Consider the following 26,953-nt stretch of genomic DNA (forward strand, 5'->3'; position numbering starts at 1 on the left):
GCCTTATGAATTTCAAATCTGCACTCCCTTATTTTGAAGGGGGAAGTCTGGGAGAAGAAGAATGGAGAAAGAAGAAAATGAGAGAAAGAGGGAGAGGAGAGGGAAAAGGGAAGAAGATGGGAGAGAGGCAGAAAGAGAGAGGAAGAAGGGAAGAAAGAAAATGAAAGACGGGGAAGGAGAACAAAAGGAGTGCGTAATAATATCGATAACTGAGGTACTTGTTAAGCACTTACTATGTGCCAAGCACCATACTAAGCACTGGAGTAGACACGAGATAACTAGGCTGGATACAGTCTCTGTCCCGCATGGGCTCACAGTTCACAACAAGGAGAAAATTGGTACTTAACCCTCATTTTTCAGTTGAGGAAATTGAGACACAGAGAAGTTAAGTGACTTGCCCAGTCAAACAGCAGGCAAGTGGTAGAGTCGGTACGAGAATTGAGGACCCTGACAATCTAGCCATTGAGGTATTTCTTAAACGCTTACTATGTATATAACAGTGTACGAGGTGCTCGGGGGAAAAAATACAAGAGTTGGAAGACACGATCCCTGCCCGCAGGAGCTTACAGCCTCCGGCGGGGAGAGACAGGAAAATGGATGAGGGACTGGGGAAATAGAGTGAGAGCGCTTACATGAGAACTGAGGGAGGCTTGGGTGAGTATCCAAGTGCATAAGCGGTACAAAGTCAAGTTCACAGTTGACACGGGAGTGGGGAAATAATGGGCTTAGTCTGGGAAGGCCTTTTGGAGGGGATGTGATTTTAGGAGGGTTTTGAAGAGGGGGAGAGTGGTGGACCGTCGGCTACAAAGCGGGAAGGAGTTCCAGGTCCGAGGGAGAACGCGGGCAAGGGGTCGGTGGCGGGACAGACGAATTCAAGTTACGGAAAGTAGGTTGGTGTTACAGGAGCGGAATATTCGAGTTGGAGTCTAGTAGATCAGCGTGGTTAAGTAGGAGGGAGAGAGCTGATGCTACGGAGTTTCAGTTTGATGCTGAGGTGGCTGGGCCCAATTTGTTTGAATCCACCCCAGTGCTTAGTATAGTGGCTGGCACAGAATGAGCACTTAAATACCATAATTATTAATTATTATTATTAAGGCTGATGAAATAGCCAAGGCAGGAAATGATGAGTGCCTTAATAGAGTGCTCTACCCATAACAAGCGCTCTACCCATAACAAGTGCTCACCAAATGACCCTGATTAATTGATTAGTGTTTGGATGGAGAGGAAAGGGCAGATTCTAGAAATGTTGTGAAGGACGAAACAACGGGAATTCAATACCGACTGAATGAGGTTGAATCAGAAAGAAGAGTCCAATACTATACCTATACCACAGTTAAGAGCTTATGAGACAGGGAGGATGGTGGTGCTGCCTACAGTGACGGGAAAGTCAAGGGGCTTCTCCTTCCCATACTATGCCCTCCTTTCCTCTTCTCCCACTCCCTTCTGCAATGCCCCGACCTGCTCCCTTGGTTCTTCCCCCCTCCCAGCCCCAAGTCACTTAATTTCTCTGTGACTCAGTTTCCTTACCTGTAAAATGGAGATTTATTGCCTGTTCTCTCCCTTAATTTTGACTGGGAGCCCCATGTGAGATAGGTACCGTGTCCAACCTGATTAGCTTGCCATCTACCCCAGTGCTTGACACATAGTAAGTGCTTAATGATAATACTAATAATAATAATAATGAATGGAGGAATTTAAAATATGGAGGTCAAGATACTTTGGAGTCTCACTTCTAATACCAGAGCTGGGATTCTTATGTTTTGAGATGCATTTGAGGGTGGAAGAAGGGTATTAGTTTCAAGGCCACTGATATGTATTAGAGAGAAGCAGCTTGATTCAGTGGAAAGAGCCAGGGTTTGGGAGTCAGAGGTCATGAGTTCGAATCCCAGATCTGCCACTTGTCAGCTGTGTGACTGTGGGCAAGTCACTTCACTTCTCTGGGCCTCAGTTACCTCATCTGTAAAATGGGGATTAACTGTGAGCTTCACGTGGGACAACCCAATTACCCTGTATCTACCCCAGTGCTTAGAACAGTGCTCTGCACATAGTAAGTGCTTAACAAATACCAACATTATTATGTACTTATGTACATAACTGCAATTTATTTATTTGCTTTGATGTCTACCTCCCCACCTCCAGACTGTCAGCTAATTGTGGACAGGGAATGTGCCCGTTTAATGTTGGACTGTACTCTCCTTTAGTGCTCTGCACACGGTGAGCACTCAAAAAATACAATTGAATGAATGAAAGGGGCAAGACAGGGAAGATGAAGAGTTCTGTTTTGGCCACGTTAAGTCTGAAGAGACGGTGGGACATCCAAGTAGAGATGTCCTGAAGGAAGGAGGAAATGCACAGACCCAAGTGCTTTCCACTAGGCCACGGGGACACAGGGCACTCTGACATGTGAGTATACCGATGCACATAAAAGGAGATAACAGAGCAGACAACAGCAAAACTCCCCCGGCACCAATAAAATCAATTCTAAACCTTCTAAGCTTCCTGGAGGGCGGCCTTGTCCCCACTGTGCTTTTCCAAACACAGAGTACCTGCTCTTCACCTCTCAGCAGGTCCTCAAATGAATACTGCCAGGCAGGGGAATACCGACAAAGCGCAGTCTCGGCACTGGCCAGGTGGCCCAGAAGTGTTTGGAATAACAACAGTACTGATACTGTTAAGCGCTTACTGTGTGCCCGGCACTGTTTTAAGCACCTGGGTGGATTTAAGCAAATCGGGTTGGACACAGTCCCTGTCCCATGTGGGGCTCGCAGTCTCCACCCTCATTTTACAGATGAGGTAACTGAAGCACGGAGAAGTGAAGTGACTTGCCCAAGGTCACACAGCAGATGGGTGGAGGAACCTGTATTAGAGCCCCTGACCTTCTGACTCCCAGGCCTGTGCTGTATCCTTTCATTCCTTCATTCAACAGTATTTACTGAGCGCTTACTATGTGCATAGCACTGTACTAAGCGCTTGGAATGTACAATTCGGCAACAGATAGAGACAATCCCTGCCCAATGACGGGCTCACAGTCTATCCACCACGTCATGCTGCTTCTTTAGAGAGAAGCAGCGTGGCTCAGTGGAAGGAGCCCGGGCTTGGGAGTCAGAGGTCATGAGTTCGAAGCCCGGCTCTGCCACTTGTCAGCTGTGTGACTGTGGGCAAGTCACTTCGCTTCTCTGTGCCTCAGTTACCTCATCTGTAAAATGGGGATTAACTGTGAGCCTCACGTGAGACAACCTGATTACCCTGTATCTACCCCAGCGCTTAGAACAGTGCTCAGCACATAGTAAGCGCTTAACAAATACCAACACTATTTGTAAGACGGGACTGTAAACTCCTTGGGTTCAGGAATCCTGTCTACCAACGCTACTGTGTTGTACTCTCCCAGGCACTTAGTGAGTGCCCGGCATCGCAAGTGCTCAGTAAATACCATGGAATGAATGAGGGCATTAGAGAAGCAGTGTAGTCTAGTGGAGCCCGAGAGTCAGAAGGACCTGAATTCTAATCCTGCCTCTGCCACTTGTCTGCAAGTGGCACTTCACTTCTCTGGACCTCACCTGTAAAATGGGGATTGAGACTGGGATCCTAAGACCCACACTACAACCAATCTAGTAACTTTGTTTCTCCCTGTATTCTATCCCTTTGTCGGCCTCATACCGCTAACCCACAGCCCTGGATCATCTCCCCAGTCCTCAGCTACTGTGCAGGAGTGGCAGAATGCTGCTAATGGAAATCTAGATATCAGGCCGGCCTCATCCACTTCACGCTCATCCTTGTGTGCTTTAACTCTGCCTTCACCTCTGCCCGGCAAAATTATTTTGCCATCCTTTCTGACACCCATGCTCATTGCCCTTGCCAGCTGCTCCAAGTGTTTAACTCCCTTCTCAAACCCCATCTCCCACCCGCTTTCTCCATCTTTTGCCCCTAATGGCCTGGCCACCTATTTTATTACGAAAATTGAAACTATCGGGCCTGATCTCCCCAAAATCTCCCCTGCCCCTCCATCCTCCTGCCTCTTCTTCAACTCATCTTTCCCACCAGTATTTCAAGAGGAGATCTCCTGCCTTCTCTCAAAAGCCACCCTCTCCACCTGCACATCCAACCCTATCCCTTTGCACCTCAAAGCATTTGCCCCTTCTCTTTTTCCTGCTCTGACCGCCATCTTCAACTATGTGCTGTCCAATGGCATCTTTCTCACCGCTTTCAAACATGCTCATGTCTCCTTTAACCTAAAAAAACTCCCCCCGACCCCTCAGTTCCCTCTCCAGTTATCTCACCATCTCCCTCCTACCGTTCCACTCCAGACTCCTTGAACACAGTGTCTACACCCACTGCCTCAACTTCCTCTCCTCCAATTCTCTCCGTGATCCTCTCCGATCTGGCTTCTGTCCTCTTCATTTCACAGAAACTACCTTCTCCAAGATAACAAGTGATCTTCTTCCCAAATCCGACGGCTTCTACTCCATTCTAATTCTCCTGGAAACATCCATCCTCAGCTTCACTGACATTGTCCTCTCCCGGTTCTTCTATCTCTCCAGCGACTCATTCTCAATCTCTTTTGTGGGCTCCTCTTCTACCGCCCACCCGCTAACCATAGGAGCCCCATAGGTTCAGTTCTGAGGGCCCTTCTATTCTCCATCTACACCCACTTCCTTGAACAACTCATTTGATCCCACGGCTTCGACTACCTCTATGCAGATGATTCCCAAATCTACATCTCCAGCCCTGCCCTCTCTTCCTCGCTGGAGTCTTGCGTCTCCACCTGCCTTCAAGACGTCTCTACTTGGATGTCCTCCCATCACCTCTCAAGCTTAGCATGTCCAGAACAGAAGTCCTTATCTTCCCCCCAAACCCTGTACTCCCCCTGACTTTTCTATCACTATAGACGGCACCACCATCCTTCCTATCTCACAAGCCTGTTACCTTGGCGTTATCCTTTACTCATCTCTCTCATTCAACTCATATATTCAATCTATCACTAAATCCTGTCAGTTCAACCTTCAAAGCATTGCTAAAATGTGCCCTCTCCTCTCCATTCAAACTGTTAACACGTTAATCCCACCTTGATTGCTTTATCAGCCTCCTTGCTGACCTCCCTACCTCCTATCGTTTCCCACTCCAATCCATACGTCACTCTGCTGCCTGGATCATTTTTCTACAAAACCGTTCAGGCCATGTTTCCCCCCCTTCAAGAACCTCCAGTGGTTACCCATCTACCTCCGCATCAAACAGAAACTCCTCACCATTGGCTTTAAAGCACTCAATCACCTTGCCCCCTCCTACCTCACCTTGTTCCTCTCCTACATCCCAGATCGAACACTTCACTTCTCTAACACCACCTGTTCTCTGTTCCTTGAGCTTATCTATCTCACCACAGACCTCTTGTCCACACCCTGCCTCTGGCCTGGAATACCCTCCCTTTCCATATCTGACAAAAAATTACTCTCCCTGCTTCAAAGCCTTCCAAGAGGCATTCCCTAAGCCCTCATTTCCCTTCTGAATCGCCCTGATTTGCTCCCTTATTCAATCCTCCTTCAGCTCCAAACCACTTGGGTTCATATCCGCAATTTACTTATTTATATTAATGTCTGTCTCCCCCTCTACACTGTAAGCTTACTGTGGGCAGAGACTGTGTCTACCAATTCTGTTATTTTGAACTCACTGGCGCTCAAGTACAGTGCTCTGTACTCAATAAGCACTCAATAAATATGACCGATTACCCTAGCGCTTAGCACATAAGTGCTTAATAAATACCATTATTATTATATCTGTTTCTCCAATCCTGGGGCTCTAAAGCTAAGCTCTAAGAAAAATATGTATGTGTGTTTGTGTGTGTCAATCACAGGACAAGGCTTCAAGGCCCCAATCACATCTCTCAACACCCCTCTCCTCACCACCGGCCCTTAGCAGGCTACTGGTCATTCTGAGCTTCCAACGAGTATTGCCTTTCTTGTGCCAAACCCTCTCCCCGACCACCCCAAATTCTGAGCAGAGGAGGCACTCACCCCTTGTTTCCTCTTGGGCCTGTCCGGCTTCACCTCATCCTCAATGATCAGTTCGATGCCCGCCTCCGTTCGCAGCACCTCTTTCAAGTCTTCTTCCAGGTGGGGGGTTTGGGGCTGTGGACGGTCGGACAGTGTTAGGGGTGGGGAGGTGCGGGAACGGCAGGGAGGGGAGGCCGGAACCATCCTCGGATGGCCGGGGTGGGAAGGAGAGAGAGGGAAGACGCAGGGTGGATCAATTAGAAGAGTTGTCTCATGCTCGTTGTGGGCAGGGAATGTGCCTGCTAACTCTGTTGAAATGTACTCTCCCACAAGCTTAGTACGGCGCTCCGCACATAGTAAATCCTCAATAAATACCATTGATCGATTGATTGATTGGCCATAACTTCTCCCCTCAGGCCTCTGGAAGTTCCATTTTGGGCCCTGCTGGCTCTCCAGGTCAGAGATAAAGCATTTCTAAGATGGAAGCAGGGTGACTAAGGGGAAAGGGCCCGGGAATCGGGGGACTTGAGCTCTAATTCCAGCTTCCTCACTGATCACTCTGCCTCCCAGCTCTAATCCCACTCTTATCTGCAGTGTAACCAAGGGCAAGTCAGTTTAATTTTCCGTGCCTCAGATCTCACATCTGCAAAATGGAGACCTGTTCTCTATCCCCTTTATACAGTGAGCCATAGATGGGATAGGGACTGTGCCTGACAATTATGTTGTATCTACCCTGGTGCTTAGTACAGTGGTAGATGCTTAAAAAACATCACCCGAGAATTCACATCTCCTCATCATCCCTCTACCTCTGCCACCCCAAACCAGCCACTCTCTGGGAGAACACCGGCGCTTAGAACAGGGCTTGGCATATAGTAAACGCTTAACCAATACCATCATTATTATTAGTAGTATTATTCGCTCCCACGGCTTCAACTACCACTTCTATGCAAATGATTCCCCAATCTACCTGTCCAGTCCTAACCTCCCTCCTTCTCTGGAGTCATCTCCTCCCGCCTTCGGGATATCTCTAGCTTGGGGGTCCCACCGACATCTCCAACATAGCTTGTCTAAAACAGAACTCATTTTCCCACCCAAAACCTGCCCTCCTCCCTCGACTTTGCCATCACTGTAGACGACATTACCGACTCTCTCATTCAATCCACGTGTTCACTCTGTCGCTAAATCCTGTCAGTTCTACCTCTGCAACATCTGCCCTCTCCTCGCCATTCAGACTACAACTACACTGGTCCAAATACTTATATCCTTCCTTGATTACTGCATCAGCCTCCTTGCTGACCTCCCTGCCACCTGTCTATCCCTCTCCAGTCCATATTTCGCTCTACTGCCCAGATCATTTTCTTAAAAATAAAAAAATTCAGTCCACATCACCCTACTCCTCAGAAGCCTCCACTGGCTGGCCATCCATCTGAAACAGAAATCACTAAAACATCTAGTCCTCTCATATTTTACCTCGCCGATTTTCTACAAACCAGACTCCACGCTTTGCTCCTCCAATGCCAACACCCTCACTGTACCTCAGTCCCATCTACTTCACCCCTGACACTTACCTACATCCTCCCTCTAGCTTGGAACTCCCTCCCCCTTCATAAATGACAGACTGCCACTTTCCCCACCTTCAAAGCCTTATTAAAAACCACATCTCCTCTGAGAGGTCTTCCTGAACTAAGTTCTCATTTCCCCTGCTCCCTCTTCTTTCTGCATTGATGAGGATGATATTTGTTAAATGCTCGCTAAGTATCAAGCACCGGGGTAGCTACAAGTTAATCAGGTTGGACACAGTCCCTGTCCCACCTGTGGCTCACAGTCTTAATCCCCATTTTACAGATGGGGTAACTGAAGACCAGAGAAGTTAAGTGACTTGCCCAAGGTCACACAGCAGATGTGACAAAGCCAGAATGAGAACCCAGGTCCACCTGACTACCAGGCCCATGTTCTAGCCACTAGGCCGCAATGCCTAGGTAATTAGATCTGCAGCTTTTAAACACTTGATATTCACCCCATCCTCAGCCTCTAAATCATATACCTAGTCATAATTTATCTTAATGTTTTTCTCCCCCTCTAGATTCGTGGGCAGGGAACACGTCTACCCACTCTGTGGTACTTCCCCAAGTGACTAGTAAAGTATGCTGCGCTCAATAAATACCACTGACTGATTGATGGAGGTGTGGGGGCTAAGAGCTGCTTGCCTAGTTGCTTCTCAAAGAAAAAACATCTTTCCTATTTTCAACAGCAGGAATCCTGCACTGTATACGTATGGGGAGATGGTTTCCTCTATGTCACCCTGACTTGGTTTCCCACAACTCAGTTAAGGCGTTAGGGTGTCAGACTTTGATCCTTGTTATCCAGGAGTTCAACTGATTCCTGAGCTCCGGGACTGAGTCTGTACAAGGGTAGCTGTGAATTAGTCCAGTTATCCATCGTGGCTGGGGAGATTTAAAGTGAATTTGGGAAGACCAAGTGAACACAACACAGACGTTCCAGAAACGAGTAATGGGCAGCCCCAGGAAGAATTTGGTTGACTAACAAATCGGGTTTGGAGTCCATCAGCCTTTTCTGCCCTCAAGAGATATCAGAAAGCCAAACCAAGTCAGCGTTTTCGTAAGTGCCCAGCAAATCAACAGGCGACCAAGTCAAAAGTTACCTGCAAATCAATCAGAGGTACGGCACAGGACACTTCATTCAATTCTTCAGTACCCACTAGAGGGTATTTACTTAATATTTACCATGTGGATTATAGCCATGACCCACTTGCTACATCTTTATTTTTTTTTAATGGCATCTGTTAAGGGATTACTACTATCTGCCAGGTCCCACACCACACGCTGGGGTAGATATACAAGCTGCACACGTGGGGCTCAGAGTCTTAATCCTCAATTTACAGATGAGGTAACTGAGGCACAGATGTCCAACGACTGGGCCAAGGTCACACAACAGACAAGAGGCGGAGCAGGGTTTAGAAACCACGTCCTTTTGACTCCCAGTACAGTGCTCTACCCACTAGGTCGTGCTGCTTCCCTATGGTTGGAGATTTCTGCCTTTTGAGCTAGGCCTACCTTGTGCTTCTGCTGCGCTTTCCCAAAGAGCATTCAGTCAATACTCAATAAATACCATTCCTTCCACCACCACGGCTCCCAAGATTCCCCCCGCGACCACCACCGCTCCCAAGACTCCTCTCACCACCACCGCTTCCAAGATTCCCGCTACTCTCATGATCACTAAGGTAAAGAGTTCAGAAGCTGCACTGAAAAGTCAGGCACCAGGCATCTAAAGTAGGTACCTGAACTTCACACTTAAATGGACCTCAACCCAGCCCTCTCCCTTTCCACCCTGTGCTCCCTCTCCCCCCAACCAGCTCCTTTCAGCTTGGAAAATGAGACCTGGAGACAGAGATCCTGCGCCTTTCGGCAGCCACCTGATCTGAGAGCCCACGCACGTCTCTTTCGCCTCCGACAGTAGGGATGGCAGGCAGAGGGGCACTCAGCCCGCTCAGCGGCCGCTGATCGGAGTCCAGCAGCGCTCCCGAGTCGCTGAGTGATCTCAGGTGAGTTTTGGAGAGAAACCCGGCCAAGAGCTACTACCCAACTCCTCCGTACCAGGGGTTTGAGTGGTCCGTACTTTTCCAGGGCATTCTTGAAAGGGGTGGGCGTGTGTGGCGTGTTGTCCATCGAGTATTTCTGATCCGGGGTCACAAACCTGCCGGGGACCGAGGAAGAACGGCTCGGAGTCAATGGACCAACAGTAATAATCACTGTGGCACTTGTGGCTCTCACGTACACAACACGATGCTAAGCATTAGGACAGAGATACTACAATCAGATGCGATTCCTGTTCCAAATAGGGTCAGTCTAAAGGGGAGGGAGAAAAGATACTGAATCCCCATTTTCAGATGGGGAAATGGAGGCCCGGAGAAGTTGCCCAAGGACACACAGCAGGCAAGTGGGGGAGCCAGGATTAAGCCCCACTTATCCTGACTCCCAGGCCCGTGCGCTTTCCACTAAGAGACACTGCTTCGACACATCTTGTGTCTCCCTCCCTCCCCTGCCCAAGGCGCTCCCTGGATCAGGAGCAAACCCAGAGGGGCTGAGCGAGCAAGTCTTGACTCTCCCATGCTGAGCCCAGAGTCACCTCCCCCTTTTAAAAACAAAGGCTTCTGAGGGTGACCTCAATCACATTCTGGACCATGAACACGGTTCTTCTTCTCCCTACCGAGTGCTCTGCCACCTTGCCCGAAGGACAGAGGGGGACCAGGCCAGGGAGTGCGGATGGCTCAGTGCAGATCATCACACCCCCTACTTCAAAAAAAACTCAAGCACCTTTCTTGGCTGATGGTATGTGAAAAACTCTCACCCGAAATGTCGAAGAGGTGCTTTGGGATTTTGTTAAAGTGTGCGCGTGTATAAGAGTTTCTCCTTCAAAGACACTCTCATGGATGTATATTCTTTTCCCTCCCATCCCTACAAAACGTATGTATATATCTGTAATTTAATTATGTATACTACTGTCTGTCTCCCCCTCTAGACTGTGAGCTCACTGTGGGCAGGGAATTTGTCTGTTTGTTGTTGTATTCTCCCAGTAATGCTTCGCACACAGTAAGCACTCAATTAATATTACTGAATGAATGAATGAATGAATGGATGGATGTGCGAATACCAATTTATCCACTTCATTTCCCTGCAGATTGGCATACCACGCTTATCACACAAAATGATATTCCTTGTCTGCAGAAAAAAAAAAAAATCGGGTCTAGAATTTCCCCGCAACCTCTGGCCTGACGTTTGATCCACCCACTGGGGGAGCTGCCAGTCCAGGGGCTCGGGATTCATCCACCTGAGCTGCCAGGGCTGTGGAGGTGGGTCTCCAGAAGGGAGCCCCTCTTCCACCATCTCCCCCCACCTACCGGTCCAGACAACAGATCAAGGGCAGGAGTGGGCTGATCTCCAGGGTCTAGACAACCAAGGAAGGAACTGCGAAGGGCTCGGCGGCCTGCGGCTCCAGTTTCCCCCGGCTCCGGCCCAGGGTGAGGGCAGGGACGAGGCGGGTGGGGGACGGGACTTACGCAGAGTTTTTCTGGTGCAGGGGAGTCTTGTCGCGGTGCAGCGGGGTGGTGACAATCACCTTCTGACTGCACACGGGGGTGGAAGTGAGAGAAGGGCTCTCCAGGTCCAGGCTGTCCTGTTTGGTCCAGAAGTTGAGAAACTGCAGAAGGAGGAGGACCCGAAATGACCACTCAGAAGAGCAGAGTATTGGCAGGTTGGCTCAGAGCAAACGCTGAACAAAAGATCACCCTTAATGTTGTTGATGGCACCCGAGTGCCTGGTGGAGGAAATCCCGGCACATTACTGAGCGTCCGGGAAGTCCAACAGAAGCAGCACCCCCATTCCCGGTCCCCTAGGAGCTTACAAAGTCTTGTGGGGGCCAGGCGAGGAGTGGGACTGGGAGCCAGGACGTCTTTCTCTGCCAGAGCTCGGGAGGCCAGCTCCCAGAGGGTGCCATCCCTCCGCCAACCCTGGGTGGTCACGCGTTATGGTCCCCTCGGGTCTCAAACGGGGGGAAGGGCGGCAGGGGATGGAGGAGTCCCTCTGGATTTGGGCAGGAGGGGGACCCAGCCCCGACCAGATTGGTGAAGTCAACCCGCTATTTGCCTCATACTCTAGTCTCATCTCACGACGGTGGAAAGACCCCCGCAAGTTCCAGTCGGCCGCTGCCCCGGCAACGCTCAACCCCTCCGCTCCCCTCAGACCCGGCCCCCGGCCAGCTGCCCACCTGAGAAGGGGAGAACGGCAACGTCTTCACCGGGGTGCTTTTGGGCGTCAGACTGTTGCACGAGTCCAAGAAGGAGAGGCTGGTGTTGGTGCCGTTCTCGGTGACCGGAGACAGCGTGACCTTCCTCTTCTTGTGCCGCTTGAGGACGGACGGGGGCGTGCCGAAGCGGACGTCCGTGCGCGGGGAGATGGGGATCAGCTCGCCTTTGCTGCTCTTGCTCAGGTCCGAGATGGTGTGCCCGTCCAGGCGGTACTCGGTCACGCTGGGGAGGGAGGCCGGAGGCTTGCTGGACGTCCGCTGGACCGGACTGCCGTCGCTGCTATTGCCGTTTCCATCTCCGTTGCCACCACCGGGAGACTGATCGTCCGGCAGGTCGAAGTTGCTCAAGTCGCACCACCCGTCGAGATCCTGCCCAAGGAAAGGGATATCGGCCACCGGGGAATCAGCAGGGAGTGAAACGAGGAGGGCCCTGGAGCTCGGCCCTGACCCAGAGAGGAGATCCAGGTTTTGGGTGGGGAAGGTTAAGGGGGGCGTCTGGGGCATAAGTCCCCCGGGGTGGGGGCGTCGAGCGGTGCCAGGGATCGTCAGCCATCGGGCCGCTCTGAGTCCAGGCTAGCGCATCCCCTGCCCTGAGGAAACCTTGCACTCACCAGTGCTTCCCGGAGACACTTCCGAACCAAATTAATCTGGGACGGGAAGGGGAGACGGAGCCAAGCAAAGCCACTCCCTCCACGCGTCCTGCTCCGTATTGGATATCGGACACTCGGTCAATCAACCAATATTACTTACTGAGCACCTATTTGGCGGAAGACACGGAATCAAGCGGTCGAGAGCCTACGCCAGAGGGAGAATAAGACACGATCCCGGCCCCTGGGGACTTTACAACCCAGCGGGGGAGACGGATCGAAACGACTGTGGGTGAGAGGACGTAGAGAATGGCAAGATGGATACACGGACGAGGAAGTGGCGAATAATAGAGTTAGCTAGTCGATACGAACAAAAGTGCTGCGGGTGGTCGTGAGGGCCTAAGGACAAAAGTTGTTGAGGGGGTGGCCGGTAGGATATGACCTGGGAAGAAGAAAAATGAATCGGGGAAGGCCTCCTGGAGGAGGTTGGATTTCAGAAGATGGAGAAAGTGGGAAATGGGCACACTTTAAGGGAGAGAGGGCTAAGGAAGAGTTGGCGACAGGAAGTAGAACAAAGACCTCCAATCTCTGGGTTTCCTCCAGGCATACCAGACCACAGAGCCCTATTTGGACTCCCTGCCCAATCTCCCCTTTCTTGACACACACACCCCTTCACCGAGCTCACACACCAAACCCCAGCTGCGGATCACCTCCTCACCAGATCTCTGTTTCTGCCTCAGAGCCCGGTGGGCATAAGTGGGTATTTGTTAAGCGCTTACTATGTGCAGAGCACTGTTCTAAGTGCTGGGGTAGATAGAGGGTCATCAGGTTGTCCCACGTGAGGCTCACAGTTAATCCCCATTTTACAGATGAGGTAACTGAGGCACAGAGAACTTAAGTGACTTGCCCAGTCACACAGCTGACAAGTGGCAGAGCTGGGAGTCGAACTCATGACCTCTGACTCCAAAGCCCAGGCTCCTTCCACTGAGCCACGCTGCTTCCACAAACATTTTAAACTCTAAGCTCATTGTGGGCAGAGAATGTTGGTATTTGTTAAGTGCTTACTATGTGCAGAGCACTGTTCTAAGTGCTGGGGTAGATAGAGGGTAATCAGGTAGTCCCACATGAGGCTCACAGTCTTAATCCCCATTTTACAGATGAGGTAACTGAGGCACAGAGAAGTTAAGTGACTTGCCCAAAGTCACACAGCTGACAAGTGGCAGAGCCAGGATTCGAACCCATGACCTCTGACTCCCAAGCCCGGGATCTTTCCACTGAGCCACGCTGCTTCTAAGCATAAGTGCAGGCACTAGGCCGATTCTAGCCACTTGCCAATCATCCCTAACTGCCCTTTTCTCAGCTCAGAAACATTACAGCAGCCCCTTGGGTTCACAGACTTTTCATTCATGATTTTGCCTCTGTGCAACTGGGCTGCTCTTGGTCAATCCCTCTCGGTCTCTTTCCTTTCTCCGACTCTTTCTCCCTGCTCTTCCTCTGCTTCCCACCCCCATGAGAAACAACGTGGCCGAGCAATAATGATAATAATGATGATGGTATTTGGTAAGTGCTCACCATGTGTCAAAGCACTGTTCTAAGCGCTGTGGTAGACACAAGTTAATCAGGTTGGACGCAGTCCTTGTCCCACATGGGGCTCAGTCTTAATCCCCATTCTACAGATGAGGGAAACGAGGCCCAGAGCAGTGAAGTTACATGCCCGAGCTCACATGGTAGACAAGTGGTGGAGCCGGGATTAGAACCCAGGTCCTTCTGATTCCCAGGCCCAAGCTCTATCCACTAGGCCAAGCTGCTTTTAGTGGATAGAGCATGGCTCAGTGGAAAGAGCCCGGGCTTTGGAGTCAGAGGTCATGGGTTTGAATCCCAGCTCTGCCACTTGTCACCTGTGTGACTGAGGGCGAGTCACTTAAATTCTCTGTGCCTCAGTTTCCTCATCTGTCAAATGGGGATGAAGACTGTGAGCCTCACGTGGGGCAACCTGATTACCCTGTATCTACCCCAGCGCTTAGAACAGTGCTCGGCACATAGTAAGCGCTTAACAAATACCAACATTATTTATTAATCCTGGCTCTGCCACTTCTCTGCTGTGACCTTTGACGGGTCACTTCTCTGTGCCGCAGTTGCCTCATCTGTAAAATGAGGATTTAGACTGTGAGCCCCATGTGAGATATGGCCTGGGTGCAACCTGATTAGCTTGTATCCACCCCAGACTTTAGTACAGCGCCTGGCACAGAGTAAGCACTTAACAAAAACCAGCCAAATGGGGATGTCCTTAAAGACTCTCCTCTGGGCCTCCTCATTACCAGTCACTACCTTTGACTTCAACTACCATCTCTAAGCCAATGCCTCAGCATCAAACACTCCTTACCGACAGCTTTAAAGCACTCTCTCTCTTTGCTCCCTACCTGCTGATTTCCTTCTACAATCCAGCACGCTCACTTTGCTCCTCTACCTCCAACCTATTCACTATACCTAGATCTCATCATTCTCTCACCACCGACCCCCTGCCCAAGGCCTGCCTCGGGTCTGGAACTCCCTCCCCCTTTCATATCCAAAAAACCTTCACTCTCCCCACCTTCAAAGCCTCATTAAAACCACATCTCCTCCAAGGGACCTTCCCTGGCTAAGCCCTCATTTCCTCTTCCACTCCTTTCTGCGTTGCCCTTGAACTTGGATTTGTACTTACCCCACATCACTTCTGTACAAATTGGTAATTTATCTATATTAATGTCTGGGCTCTAGACTGTAAGTTTGCTGTGGACAGGGAATGTGTCTACCAACTCGGTTATGTCGTACTCTCTCAAGCGGGCTTGAAGTAAGCATTCAATAAATATGATTGACACTGTCCTCCAGCTCGCGAGCTCCCAACTTCTCAAGCTAAACTACTCCCTGTACCTAGTTTTCTTCTCTCCTGCTTATCACGCTGCTTACCCCCCTCCCTCCATGCCCTTTCCCTTCATATTTGATAGCCCCCTCTTCAAAGCCCTTCTTAAATGCCATCTCCTCCAGGATAATCCCCTCCTCTGAATAGTTTCTTACCTCTCCACTTAACACCTCCAACTCCCACTTTCATACCTTCAAGCACTTAATTACTCGCAATTCCCTGTAGCATTTATGTACTTTTTTAATGGTATCTGTTAAGTGCCTACTATGTGCCGGGGTAGATACAAGTTAATCAGGTTAGACACAGTCCATGTCCCACATGGGGCTCAAGGAATTAATCCCCATTTTACAGATGAGGCAACTGAGGCACAGAGAAGTGACTTGTCCAAGGTCACACAGCAGACAAGTGGCAGAGCCGGAATCAGAACCCAGGTCCTTCTGACTTCCTGACCCGATCTCTATCCACTAGGCCATACTGCTTCTCGATATGTACCTGTCTTATATGATGATGTTGGTATTTGTTAAGCGCTTACTAAGTGCAGAGCACTGTTCTAAGCGCTGGGGTATACAGGATAATCAGGTTGTCCCACATGAGGCTCACAGTCTTAATCCCCGTTTTATAGATAACTGAGGCACAGAGAGGTAAAGTGACTTGCCCACAGTCACACAGCTGACAAGTGGCAGAGCCAGGATTCGAACCCATGACCTCTGACTCCCAAGCCCGGGCTCTTTCCACTGAGCCACGCTGCTTCTCACTATGCTTTATTACTTCCTCCTACCTGCAATTTTACTCTAGTGTACATCTCCACTACATTATAAGATCTTTGAGAGCATGTCATTATGTCTATTAATCCTGCTGAACTCTCCCAAGTGTTTAGTACAGTGCAGAGCACACAGGAGGCCCTCCCTAAATCCTACTGATTGATTGTGAGTGTGAGAGGAATGAAGAGTAAGACCTGGAGTGAAGTGAGACAAAAGAGTAGATGTGAAAGAGGGAGCGGGACCAGGGTGGAGTTTCTACGTGAGGCAGAAAGGAATGAGTAACCAATCAATGGTATGTTTACTGTTATACTATACTCTCCTAAACAGTATAACGCTCCGCACACAGTAAGCACTCAATAAATACGATTAACTATGGAGCATGCATACTGTGAGCAGAACACTGTACTAAGCACTTGGGAGAGTACACTACAACCGAGTTTTTTTGTTTTTTTTTTTTTAATGGCATTTGTTAAGCGCTTACTATGTGCCAGGCACTGGGGATAGATAAAAGCTAAGCTAATCATGTTGGACGCACGCAGTCCACACCCCACTTGGGGCTCACAGTCTTAATCCTCATTTTGCAGATGAGGGAAGGCACGGAGAAGCTAAGTGACTACTCAAGGTCACACAGCGGATTAGCGACGAAGCCGGGATTAGAACCCAGGTCCCTCTGACTACCCAGGCGGCCCTTGTTTTCGCCACTAGGCTATGCCACTTCTCTAAGAATTAGAAGACGATTTCCTGCTCGCCATCTAGAAGGAGCGGCGGGATTTAATAGAAATTGCACATAACCACTAAAAATTCTGAGGAGTGAGGACACGGTGGGTGCAGAATGCCATCTTGAAAAATTAGCCGGGCCGCAGGGTGAAAAGTGGGCCATAGAGGGGAGCCCAGAGGCAGCCGGGGAGCCCAGTGGGTGGGCTGAATGTAACAAGGATCTGGGCCACGAGGAGCTCCTAAACAGCCACGGCCACCTGACCGGCAAGGCACAGGGGCCAGCCATCCGGTAGCATCTCTGGGCCCCGGCTGGTGCCAAAGAAACCCGGGCCACGAGCCCGGGGCCTGATTTTCTCAGCAGAGCCCTCCCGGGAACGGACGGCGTCCCTCGGGATCCCGCAAGGCAGCGCCGCGGGCTGACCGCCGGCCCGGCACCGGACGCCGTCCGTCTATGCGCCCACCCAGAGCGGGAGGGACGGAGGCTACACCACCGCCAAACTCATGGGCCACCTGTGATGAGCGGGGACGGTGTGATCTGAGGAGGCGGCGGGGAGGGAGAAGAGGGGTGACAGCGGAGGAGAGGACCTTTAACCTCCGGGGAGAGGTGCGCGAGTCCAGCCTTCCAGGTCAAAAAACCACCGCGCCCTGCGGCCGCAGCAGACCACGGGACTCCGATTCTTGGCGCTCAGCCTTGCGGTCCGTCACACTGGTACTCCGGACCGTGGGAGCCCAGCCTCTTGGACCGGGCCCGGAAGGCTCCGCCCTTTCTTTCTCCCCCTCCGCTGATACATCTCTCACCGATTCTATCAGCTCCAGGGCTTCCGTGAAGGCTGGCACCGAGGCTGGGCACAGGAAGTTGGCCGCTTCCACTACCCATCTGTACGGAGAGCTACCGTCGTCGGGGGAGCCCTCGGGCTCCCCCTCTTCGGGGGCCCCCTCCGCAGGACGCGGGACCGCCGCTGCGGCCGGCTGCTCGGGGGGGGTCTCCTCCTGGTGTGGGGGGGTTGTGGCGATGGCGGCCGCAGCTGCTGCCGCCTCCTCCTCCTCCTCCTCCTCCTCACTGACCTCTTCCTCCTTCGGCTCCAGGGCGTCGCCAGGCCAGCTGGCTATGAGGCTCTTCTGTGGAAGACAACGGCGTTTAAGCGGGGGCCCGGGTGCTAAGTCGAGGGCTGTAATTCGGGGAGCGTGAGGGCGGGGACAGGGACGGGAGGGAGAAACGGAGGGAGGGACGGGTTGGTCGGAAGAGGAGCCGTCTGGGTTAACCGTCCTCCCGAGGTTTGGAGCCTCTCGAGGTCACTGAATCCATCCCCCTGCCTCCAGCCAAAGCCTGGCTACCAGACCCCAGAGCAACCAGCTTCTGCATCTGATTTGGTCATCTGAAAGCCAAAAGCTGCAGGGGGTGGTCTACAAGAGACTCCGCAGGATTTGGGGGATTCGTTGTGCAAAGTGCCCCTTGGTGACATCAACGCCCCGTCGGCCCCCCACATCCACTTCCTCCCCGGCTTTCTGTATTTCGCAGCAGGAAATACAGGCATCCCCTTCCCAGGCTGGTCGTTGGTCTCCCTCCGCTCCCTCCTACCCGCTCTCTTCTCTGCTGCCAAGTCACAGGTGGACCTTGCGACCACGAAGGGGGAAAGGAGGGATGGGACTAGGGAAGTGAAGAGTGAGGGACCCAGGGACAAAGACTCCGAATCTGAAGGGGGCGGGCACAGGAAAATGAAATCCCCAGCTACCTCCTCACTCGTGGTCCACGCTCCTGGGGCAGGCAGAGGGGAGGAACCCTGGTGGCCTCCCTGCCCACCGACCCAAGAGAAGGGACTGGAGGCTCCCAACGAACTTGGCACCCGGCCTGTACACTCCCCGCCCCCGGCCCCTTACCTGGCGGTCCGCTGGCTGGGCCCCCGGGCTGTCCTGTTCCTCCACTTCCAAAAGAAGGTAGAGGGGCTTGGAGTCCTTGGTTTCGCTCAGAAAGCCTCCCGTGTCCACCTTCCTCTTGATGGTGGAGTTCCAGTGGTTCTTCACGGCGTTGTCCGTCCTGCCGCGGGAGAGGCCACCGTCACCTCGGCCGGAAGCCTCCGACACAGAAGGGCCCAGGGCCCTGGGAGCCCATCACGGAACTTGGAGGCGGGGTCTCCACTCCCGACTCCCCCCCTCGGCCCCCGATCCACAGTGCAGCGCCGGGAAGCTCGGAGACCACCGGCACTGTCCCCGGGAGACGTTTCGGTGGTTTGGGGCCACTGGGCTTTTAGCCCAACTCCACAGGACGACTTTAATCCCTTAACTCACGTGCTCTCTCGGAGGTTCCCTCGGCTCCCGCCCCTCCCGCTCAGGTTAGGGCAGTGCCGGTCTCTGGTGATGGGTCAATCAGAGGAGGGGGAGTCTGCCTCTTCCTGTCCCCCTCCCTCCCTTCCCTAAGGACTCTGAGGACACCCCCTAAACGGGAGCGACTCGGGCCCTGGGGGGATCCCCGAGCCCACGCTCGAAGCGGGCCCCGCTTCGGACCAGCACCCACCTCCCGGGCAGCAGCTTGGCGATCTCGGCCCAGCGGTTGCCCAGGACCTTGTGGGCCTCACAGATGACGCGGTCCTCCTCCTCCGTCCAGCAGGACTTCTTGACCTCGGGGTTGAGGTGATTGTGCCAGCGTTCCCGGCACTGCTTGCCCAGACGTCCCCTCAGGTGCTTGGCGATCAGCGTCCACTGCTTGGTGCCGTGCTTCTTCACCAGCTCGATGACCTTTGGCGGAGGGGAGGGGGGAAACCAGTCCAGCATGAACGGTCAGGGAATAACCTTGTGCTTGACCGTTCGCTCTCTAGTGACCGGGAAAGAGGCCCACCCAAACCTTGCTGACCCGCGGGCCGATCTCTGGGCTACCGCTGGGTGGCCGGCGCTCTATCGCCGACCCTGAGGTCCATGCCGAAGGATTGCTACCTCTGCTTTCCCAGAGGAGCCCGCCGAAGTTTGGTCAAAACTCCCTCAGGCGTTCCCTCGGGCCCGTTTGGGAGAGGACCTGGGGGGTCAGGAGCGGGAGAGAAAGTGAGAGGACAGTGATATCAGAATCACATTTTGGAACCGAGGAAGCAGAGGCTCAGAGGTCAAGAGGTACAGTGAGGCGATCCCAGAGTTGGGAAACGGAACCCAGCAGCTCCATTTCTCCATCCAAGACTCGGAACCCCAAGGCTGATCCAGTACCAAATGCCAGCAAGGCCGCTACTAGGTCACACCTACGGTCCAGTCAGCCCCATATCCTGTCTGCGACAACAGCAGCGGAATACCTGGAACATGGCAATGCTCACACTCCTTGAACTCCGTCCACCCTGGAACTTAGTAACGTACCATCTAACACCCCCAACTCTCTCTCTCGTGATCCAGCCCAAACCTCTCACCCAATAATTTAATGACATCGCTAAGAACACAAGAAATCCCATCATTCGCTCTCTTTAACCTAAAGGAAACGGGTGAGAGATGAAGACCGTGGGAGAGGGAGGTTTCCCCAGAAAAGCACAGAGAGCCGATGGGCTGGTACAGCCCAGAGAAGGACTGAAATAAGCAAACGGGGCATTAAAGAAGTGTGAAGGAAGGCCAGCGACTGAGAGGGAGGACCTCTAAAGTGCCAGGTCAGGAGTCTAGAAGCCAGGATTGTGATTCAGCCAGTCAATCCTATCTATTGAGCACTTACTGTGTGCAGATCACTGTACTAAGTGCTTGGGAGAGCACAATACAACGATATTCAATTTCCAGCTAGGTCAACCATTGCCTGGTAAAATCCTTTCCCTCCCTCAGCCACGGTCCTTTCGATTGTAAAACTGAGAAAAACGTTGAGAGATTAAATGACCTGTTTTTGGAAGACCGGTGGCTTGCGTGAATTGATTTACTTTTTTAAAACCACAGTCATTCCAAGCCAAGATTCCCACCGTGGACAGCTGATGGAAAGGATCATCACGAACTGGTCACAACTCAAGTGGCATTAACCCTGGGGTCTGCCACCAGCAGCTCAGATGCCCACAGTAACCCAGCCCTGAAAGCGTGTGATCAAAAACGGCCGATAAGCGGATTAGAAGCTTGGGGGTTGCGGGCTTGCAAATGGAAAAATGCTTGTCCTCAACTTAGACGAAAGCGACAAATCAGTTCCAGCAGACGCCTTGAAAAGCCCAGGCTGTGATCATCTCTCAATGAAAATATCCAATGCGCATGTTGTGAAATGTTGTGTTAGCATCTATTGGGTGAAAATCTGAATTGAAATTTCAGCTTCACATGACTTTTAACTGGTATTTGTTAAGCATTTATTATGTATATGCCAGGTACTGTACTAAGTGCTGGAGAAGATATAAGGATATAAGCTAATCAGGTTGGAAACAGTCCAACGTGAGGCTCACAGTTTTAATCCCCGTTTTACAAATGAGGACACCAAGGTCCAGAGAAGTAAAGTGACTTGCCCAAGGTCACACAGCAGACGGGCGACCACGCCACGATTAGAACCCAGGTCCTCTGACTCCCAGGCCAGTGCTCTTTCCACGAAGCCACACAGCTTCTCATGCCCTCAATTATTCAATTATAGAGCAAGTATCGCCACGCAGTTACCTTCTCATCTTCTTCTTTAGTCCAAGGCCCCTTGACCAGGTCAGGATTCAATACCCTCAGCCATCGATACTGGCACTGCTGATCGCTCCGGTTCTGGGAGAGAAAATTTGGAGTTCACCGGTCAGTCACAACACAGGGAATACGACGACTCCAAGGGTGTGGAGCCAAGGAGTCTCCGGGCTGAGGGAGACTGTAGACTCTGAGCTCATTGCGGGCAGGGAATGTGTCCGTTTATTGTCGTATTGTACTCTCCCAAATGCTTACTACAGTGCTCTGTACACAGTCAGCGCTCAATAAATACGATGGAATGAAGACTCTGGCTTCTCCTACCAGCGAGGGTAAGAGGAGACCAGGCCTCTGTGCTTCGTCTGACTGGAACCTCCCTGTCTGCCCCACTTTGGGAATGCAGAGGACATTACCGACTCACCTGGCAGGGACGAAGATTAGCTAATAAGCTAAGGGTTCCAGCTTACTGCTCTCCCAAAGCTCTTTGCAAATGTGCTATATACCTCACATACATTTTTTAATGAATAACCATCGGGGCGGGAGATTGGAAATCCGCAGAGAATGGTTCAGGGGAGTGGAAGTTTCTCCAGCGACTCTACCCCAAACAATTTTGGGTAAAGTGGAAGTCGACCACAGCTGGCATCGGCACCGTGCGGGGAAGAAACCTGAACGAGCGAACGCTCTAAGGAACAGCCTTCCGCAGAGTTTTGCCACCCTTAGCCCATGGGCTTTTCAGGCCCATCTTCAGCGGGTGTTTTGATTCAGTTATTTATTCAGCCACATCAATCTAACCTCTATCACTACCTGTTGCTTCCTGGTTTTTCCCTTGGCTCCCACTGTCAAAAACAACAACAAAAAAAAAAACCAGTATTTGTTCATCGTCAAGCACAAGGCTAAGTGCTGGGGAAGATATAAAACAAGCACACCACATACTGTCCCCACGAGGCTCACGGCCTACAAGGGAGGGAACAGGTACTTCACCCCCATTTGACAGAAGAGGAAATGAGTCACAAAGAAGTGATTTACCCAAAGTCACACAGCAGGCAGGAGGCAGAGCCAAGATTAGAACCCAAGACTCCTAATTCCCCGTCCTATGCTCTTTCCACTACCCCCTGCTCCTTCTCTACGGAATTTTTGCCCGTCTCTCTGCTGGACCGTAAGCTTCTCGAAGGCAGGGAGCATGTGCTTTGCTCCTACTGTAACTTCTCCAAGCACTTAGCAGGAGTTGCAGCAAATCCCACGGATTGAGCAGCTGCGGTGGTACGGAAACGGACAAACTCCGTCCCACACAGCGAAGGTGGCCACTGCATGAGAATCAGAAGGAGTTGGGCAGTGCTGTCTCTCAGGAGCATGAAGGCTCCTTACTTACAGGAAAGTGGCTTGCCAGGAACTTCCAGTCATTCTGCCCAAACTGTCTCACCAGCACTTTCAGCTGCTCATCCTGCCAAGAGTCAGATAAAGAAGGCATCAGCTAATACAGACATCCAGGATGCATCGTAGGTTCTCTTGAAAAAGAAAACATTCCCTGGGCCAGGAAAAGCAGCAGAGGCTCTGGATTCTCCCCAGATCTGCTCAAGTTGGCAAAGTGGGTTTCTTTATCGGGTCTCAGGTCTTATTTTGGAGGACAGACATCTCCCTCCTCGGAAGTTCATTAGGCCTCTGAGAGGCTCTAGGTAGGTTTCAGGCTAGGTGGGGCTATCAAGCCCCGGGGTGAAAGGTGTCAAACTTCCACAGGACATTTACCTAGTAGTGTCACCCTAAAAAAGGTAAGCAAAGATATTCCCCCCGGTTACCTGCCTAGCCTTTACACGTAAAGAGTACATCACCAAGGTGGGGATGCAATCTGCCTCCCCCGAGCCACGTCTGAAGACACGTCACAGCCCCTTCCGCGGGTGGCAGCCGGGAGGTCGGTGAGACCCCAAGCCTGAAGGCGCTTTGCGTCCCGGGGACTGTGTGGGGCCGTGCCGTGGGGTCCTAGGACCGTTACGGTGTGGCGGGGGTGATCCCGACAGGCTACAAGCCCATCGCCCCCGCCCCATTCTCTCAAACTCTGTTCTGGGCTACGAGGGGGAGGCCCACCGATCATCTTGGGTAAGCGCCACGTGGAGGGCGTGAGGGCAGAGATGAGAGGAAGGAGCCGCAAGAGGAGGAAGAGGAGAGCAAGACGAGTGATGCAAAATGGCCGTGCCGGCAGCCCCGGCGGAGAGGACTGGCACGAAGGGATTGGCCGAGGCTCGGGGCGGAGGCCGGGAGGTGCGGTGAGCCAGGCGAGACCGGCCGCCGTGAACCGAGGGGTGGGACTTGAGCTGCGGTGTGGCCAGCTCCGAACGACGACGACGGTACAGCCCGGTCTAGTGAAGTGGGGTCGGGCCCATTCCCGTGGCCGATATCTCGCCACCCAGATCCGGCTAAGTAAGAATACGACGCAAGTGCTTATTGCGCTGAACTCTGGGGCCAGCTGCTTCCTCTTTCTTTCCAAAGTGACGGGAACCTAGGGATCTACCCCATTTCACCTACCTCTTCGAGGGTCCACTTGACTTTGCACCTGTTTTCCCTCTGCTCCGGCACATCTGAGTCCGTGTCCTGATAGTGCAATTCATCTTGTTCCTCACTGCTGAAATGACAAGTGTAACCATGTGAGTTCATGACTTTAAAAAAAGAAACAGTTCCAAGTTAGGGTTCCAGATTCGCCAAGGAAGGTCTTTGCTCACTTCACTTCTCACCTCATAATTAGTCAATCGGCCTTGACGGTCTACTCGGGGGGGGGGGGGGGGGGGGGGGGGTGTCAACGTACCCTTTATTTCACTGATTCTTTTTGGAAATTCCTTATACTGCAGTTTCATTGCAAGCCAGAGGTCTCAAAGACCAAGGCTCATTTCACCATCTGCCCCAGAAATCGACTTCCGTCGCTCTTGATTTGGTTTTCCTGAGCATTTCCCCAGTTACGCCTCCCCGGGGCCTCAGCCCCGTCCCCTCGGGGGAAGGCCAGTCTAATTCCCACAGGGCATTTACCTATTTGTGGCCAACCAAAGGACTCGGGAAGAAGATTCCAATGCCGTTGCTTAGAGCAAGGCTGTCCCTGAATAGCCAGATGGTGGAGCCGGATTCAGACAGGAGAGAGAAAGGACAAAACAAGCGACCCCGGATCACTCTGGTCTGAGAAGTGATCCTTAAGAAGCAGGAATCTGCAAAGGAATGTTTTTCACTTCCAGGATCTTCTGGGGGGGAGGTGAGGAAGAGACTTTTACAAGGAAATTAGCCCTCAGTCATTGGCTCAGTATGGCTCGTCGACAGCCATATTTCGGTTCCTCTGTTCCAGAGAGGGGAATGGCCAATCGACAGTGAAAGAGAGTGACAAATATGTGTCCTCCTAACAAACATGGGAAACAAAAGAAAGTGGTCACCAGAAAAAAGCTTAGGTCCATTCTGAAAGCCAACTCGTAATCTTAATGCTTGGATAACATTTTTCTATCAGTGGAGAGGCAGATTACACCCCGAAGACTGAATTCACGGGCTTTGGAGAGAACTAAATGAGAAACGATCCTGTCTGTGACATGTCAGTCTCTGGAATTCTGGCTGGCTGTTGGCCGGCTACAATCCTCTGGTCACGATCATCAACACCCACTGGGCGCCCAGCCTAGGGGATAGAGCACGGGCCTGGGAGTCGGAGAGTCGTGGGTTCCCATCCCGGCTCTGCCCCTTGTCTGCTGTGTGGCCTTGGGCAAGTCATTTCACTTCTTGGTGCCTCAGGTTACCTCCTCGGTAAAATGGGGATTAAGACTGTGAGCCCCATGGGGGACAGGGACTGTATTCAATCTGATTTGCTTGTATCTACCCCAGCACTTACTACAGTGCCCGACAGACAGTGAGCACTTAAATACAATTACTATTATTACCACCCCCCAACCAACGCCCACACACAAGCACCCTAGCCTAAAGATCTTTCACTTTAGACTTGTGGTCGGCATCATCCTCTCAGGTAGCCCAGCGAAGCTTTGAACTTTAAAGGATGACTTTAAGCGACCATTTGTCTTGGCCTGAAAAAGGGCACCAGCTGCCCCTACCCCACACCCATTTTAATCTCATCAAGTTCACTCCTTCCTCGTTAATCAGAGGCTTGATCTGCCAGGGCCCCTTTTCCCCTGCCTGAGGGACAGCCGGGCTCCCACCCCGCAATCAGGGAAGCCTCTTGGGCACCAAGGGTGGGGCGGGGGGGGGGGGGGGGGGGAGAAGAGTGCCTGGATCCTCCCACCTTCCCGAGAAAATCCACTCTCATCAGCTGGGACAGACGGGCAGGGGTTTGGAGTTATCTTGGCTATCTTTATCCCGGGAGTTCCCTTCCTGCCTGCCTAAGAGTTCCTTGTCTAAAGGACCTGGATCGGCTTGCGATAGGCAGTAAGCGGGCTCACCGGAACAGGTGAGGGGATCTGGCTGTTGGAGCTCACCGGGCCGGTTGGGGCCCACTGAGGCACCAGCTGTCAAAACTGGCCAGGCAGAAAAGCACAAAGAAGCGTCCCGGCCCCTAGGAGCCAGGCTTACCCCCAGAAGCAGAAGGCCATTATACCGGTGGGAGGGGGAGTGGGGGAGGGGGGCTTCAACCTTTCGCCGCTCTGCAGCCTTAGGTGATTCCCCAGGATCCCCCGTCTGCGTTTCCCTCCCAAATTCACGGTGGGGATTTGGTGAATGATTGGGCCCCGAGAAAGCACTCACCACGCCCTGCCCTGTTAGCCCTCATTTAATAGCCCGTTTAGCCCCGGCTCGGGGCGAACCCATCTGGGGGAGGCAAAGCCCGGCCGGAGTGAGGAGACCCAGGAGTCCCGGCCCCAGATGGGCTCGGAAACCCTATGGTGGGCGACCGTCTCCCGGGACTTACTCCGACCGGGGTCGTGGGCGGGGGTGGTGCAAACCGGGCAGAGCCCCCCCTCCCCGCCCCCGGGGTCCCCGGGCGGGCTCGGACCGGCGTCGGTATTGTCCGGGGGAGGCCGGCGGCCATTCATTCATTCATCCCTTCGACCCTCCCGATTGAGCGCTGTACTGAGCGCTTGGACCATGCAGAGCCCATCCCCGCCCGACGACGGGCTCACGGTCTACAGACGGAAAGGGAAAAAGGAGGGAATTCCCTTACGCCTCCCCTCGCCTTCCCGGAAAGACCCCCAACCCGGCCGGAGTCAGGGGAGGGAGAAAGAAGGAAGAGAGGAAGGGGGAAGGAAAGTTTCAACAGCAACGGCGAAAAAGAGGGAAGGGGTTGGGGGGGGAAGGGGGGTCCACCGAGGTGGAGGCGACTCACCCCCGCGTCCTCCTTGCCATCGGGCCGGGCTGGGGCCCCTCGGGGTCGCCACCATAGAGCCGGGGGGGCTGCGGGACGGGCCGGGGCCCGGCCGCTTTCCTATCTGGCGCCAACTGGCCGGTGCGGAGCCCTGGGCGGGGGTCGGGGGGCGGGGGGCGGGGGGCGGGCTCGGGCCGGGCCCGGGGGGCGGGTCCACAAAAGAGGCGCGCGCGGGCGGCCGCCGAGGCCCGCCTTCGCCGGGTGACCTTGGCCGAGTCGCTTCCCTCGCTCGGCGCCAATGGGGAGCCCCACGTGGCCCGTCCCCCCACCGC

At 52.7% G+C, this 26,953-nt stretch overlaps 1 protein-coding gene across 4 annotated transcripts in view; it reads right to left on the minus strand.

Annotated features, from left to right (window-relative positions):
* The window catches only part of MYBL2 (MYB proto-oncogene like 2), a 32,216-nt gene extending 5,478 nt beyond the window's left edge, over positions 1-26,738 (minus strand). Inside the window, exons 1-11 of one of the 4 annotated variants that reach the window (XM_029071004.1) lie at positions 26,643-26,738; positions 23,873-23,966; positions 22,725-22,796; positions 21,350-21,442; positions 19,284-19,504; positions 18,650-18,806; positions 17,570-17,890; positions 11,769-12,176; positions 11,062-11,201; positions 9,599-9,698; positions 6,006-6,119 (exon numbers count right to left, since the gene is read on the minus strand). In XM_029071004.1, coding sequence (XP_028926837.1) covers positions 6,006-6,119; positions 9,599-9,698; positions 11,062-11,201; positions 11,769-12,176; positions 17,570-17,890; positions 18,650-18,806; positions 19,284-19,504; positions 21,350-21,442; positions 22,725-22,796; positions 23,873-23,966; positions 26,643-26,662 — 1,740 coding nt within the window. In that variant the 5' untranslated portion in view covers positions 26,663-26,738. Of the gene's footprint in view, positions 1-6,005; positions 6,120-9,598; positions 9,699-11,061; positions 11,202-11,768; positions 12,177-17,569; positions 17,891-18,649; positions 18,870-19,283; positions 19,505-21,349; positions 21,443-22,724; positions 22,797-23,872; positions 23,970-26,642 lie in introns of all 4 variants that reach the window. The other 3 variants (XM_029071002.1, XM_029071003.1, XM_029071001.1) reach the window with 3 other exon arrangements.
* Between the last annotated feature and the right edge of the window lie 215 nt (positions 26,739-26,953).

Source organism: Ornithorhynchus anatinus, chromosome 8 (genome assembly GCF_004115215.2).
Source record: "Ornithorhynchus anatinus isolate Pmale09 chromosome 8, mOrnAna1.pri.v4, whole genome shotgun sequence".
Taxonomy (NCBI): domain Eukaryota; kingdom Metazoa; phylum Chordata; class Mammalia; order Monotremata; family Ornithorhynchidae; genus Ornithorhynchus; species Ornithorhynchus anatinus.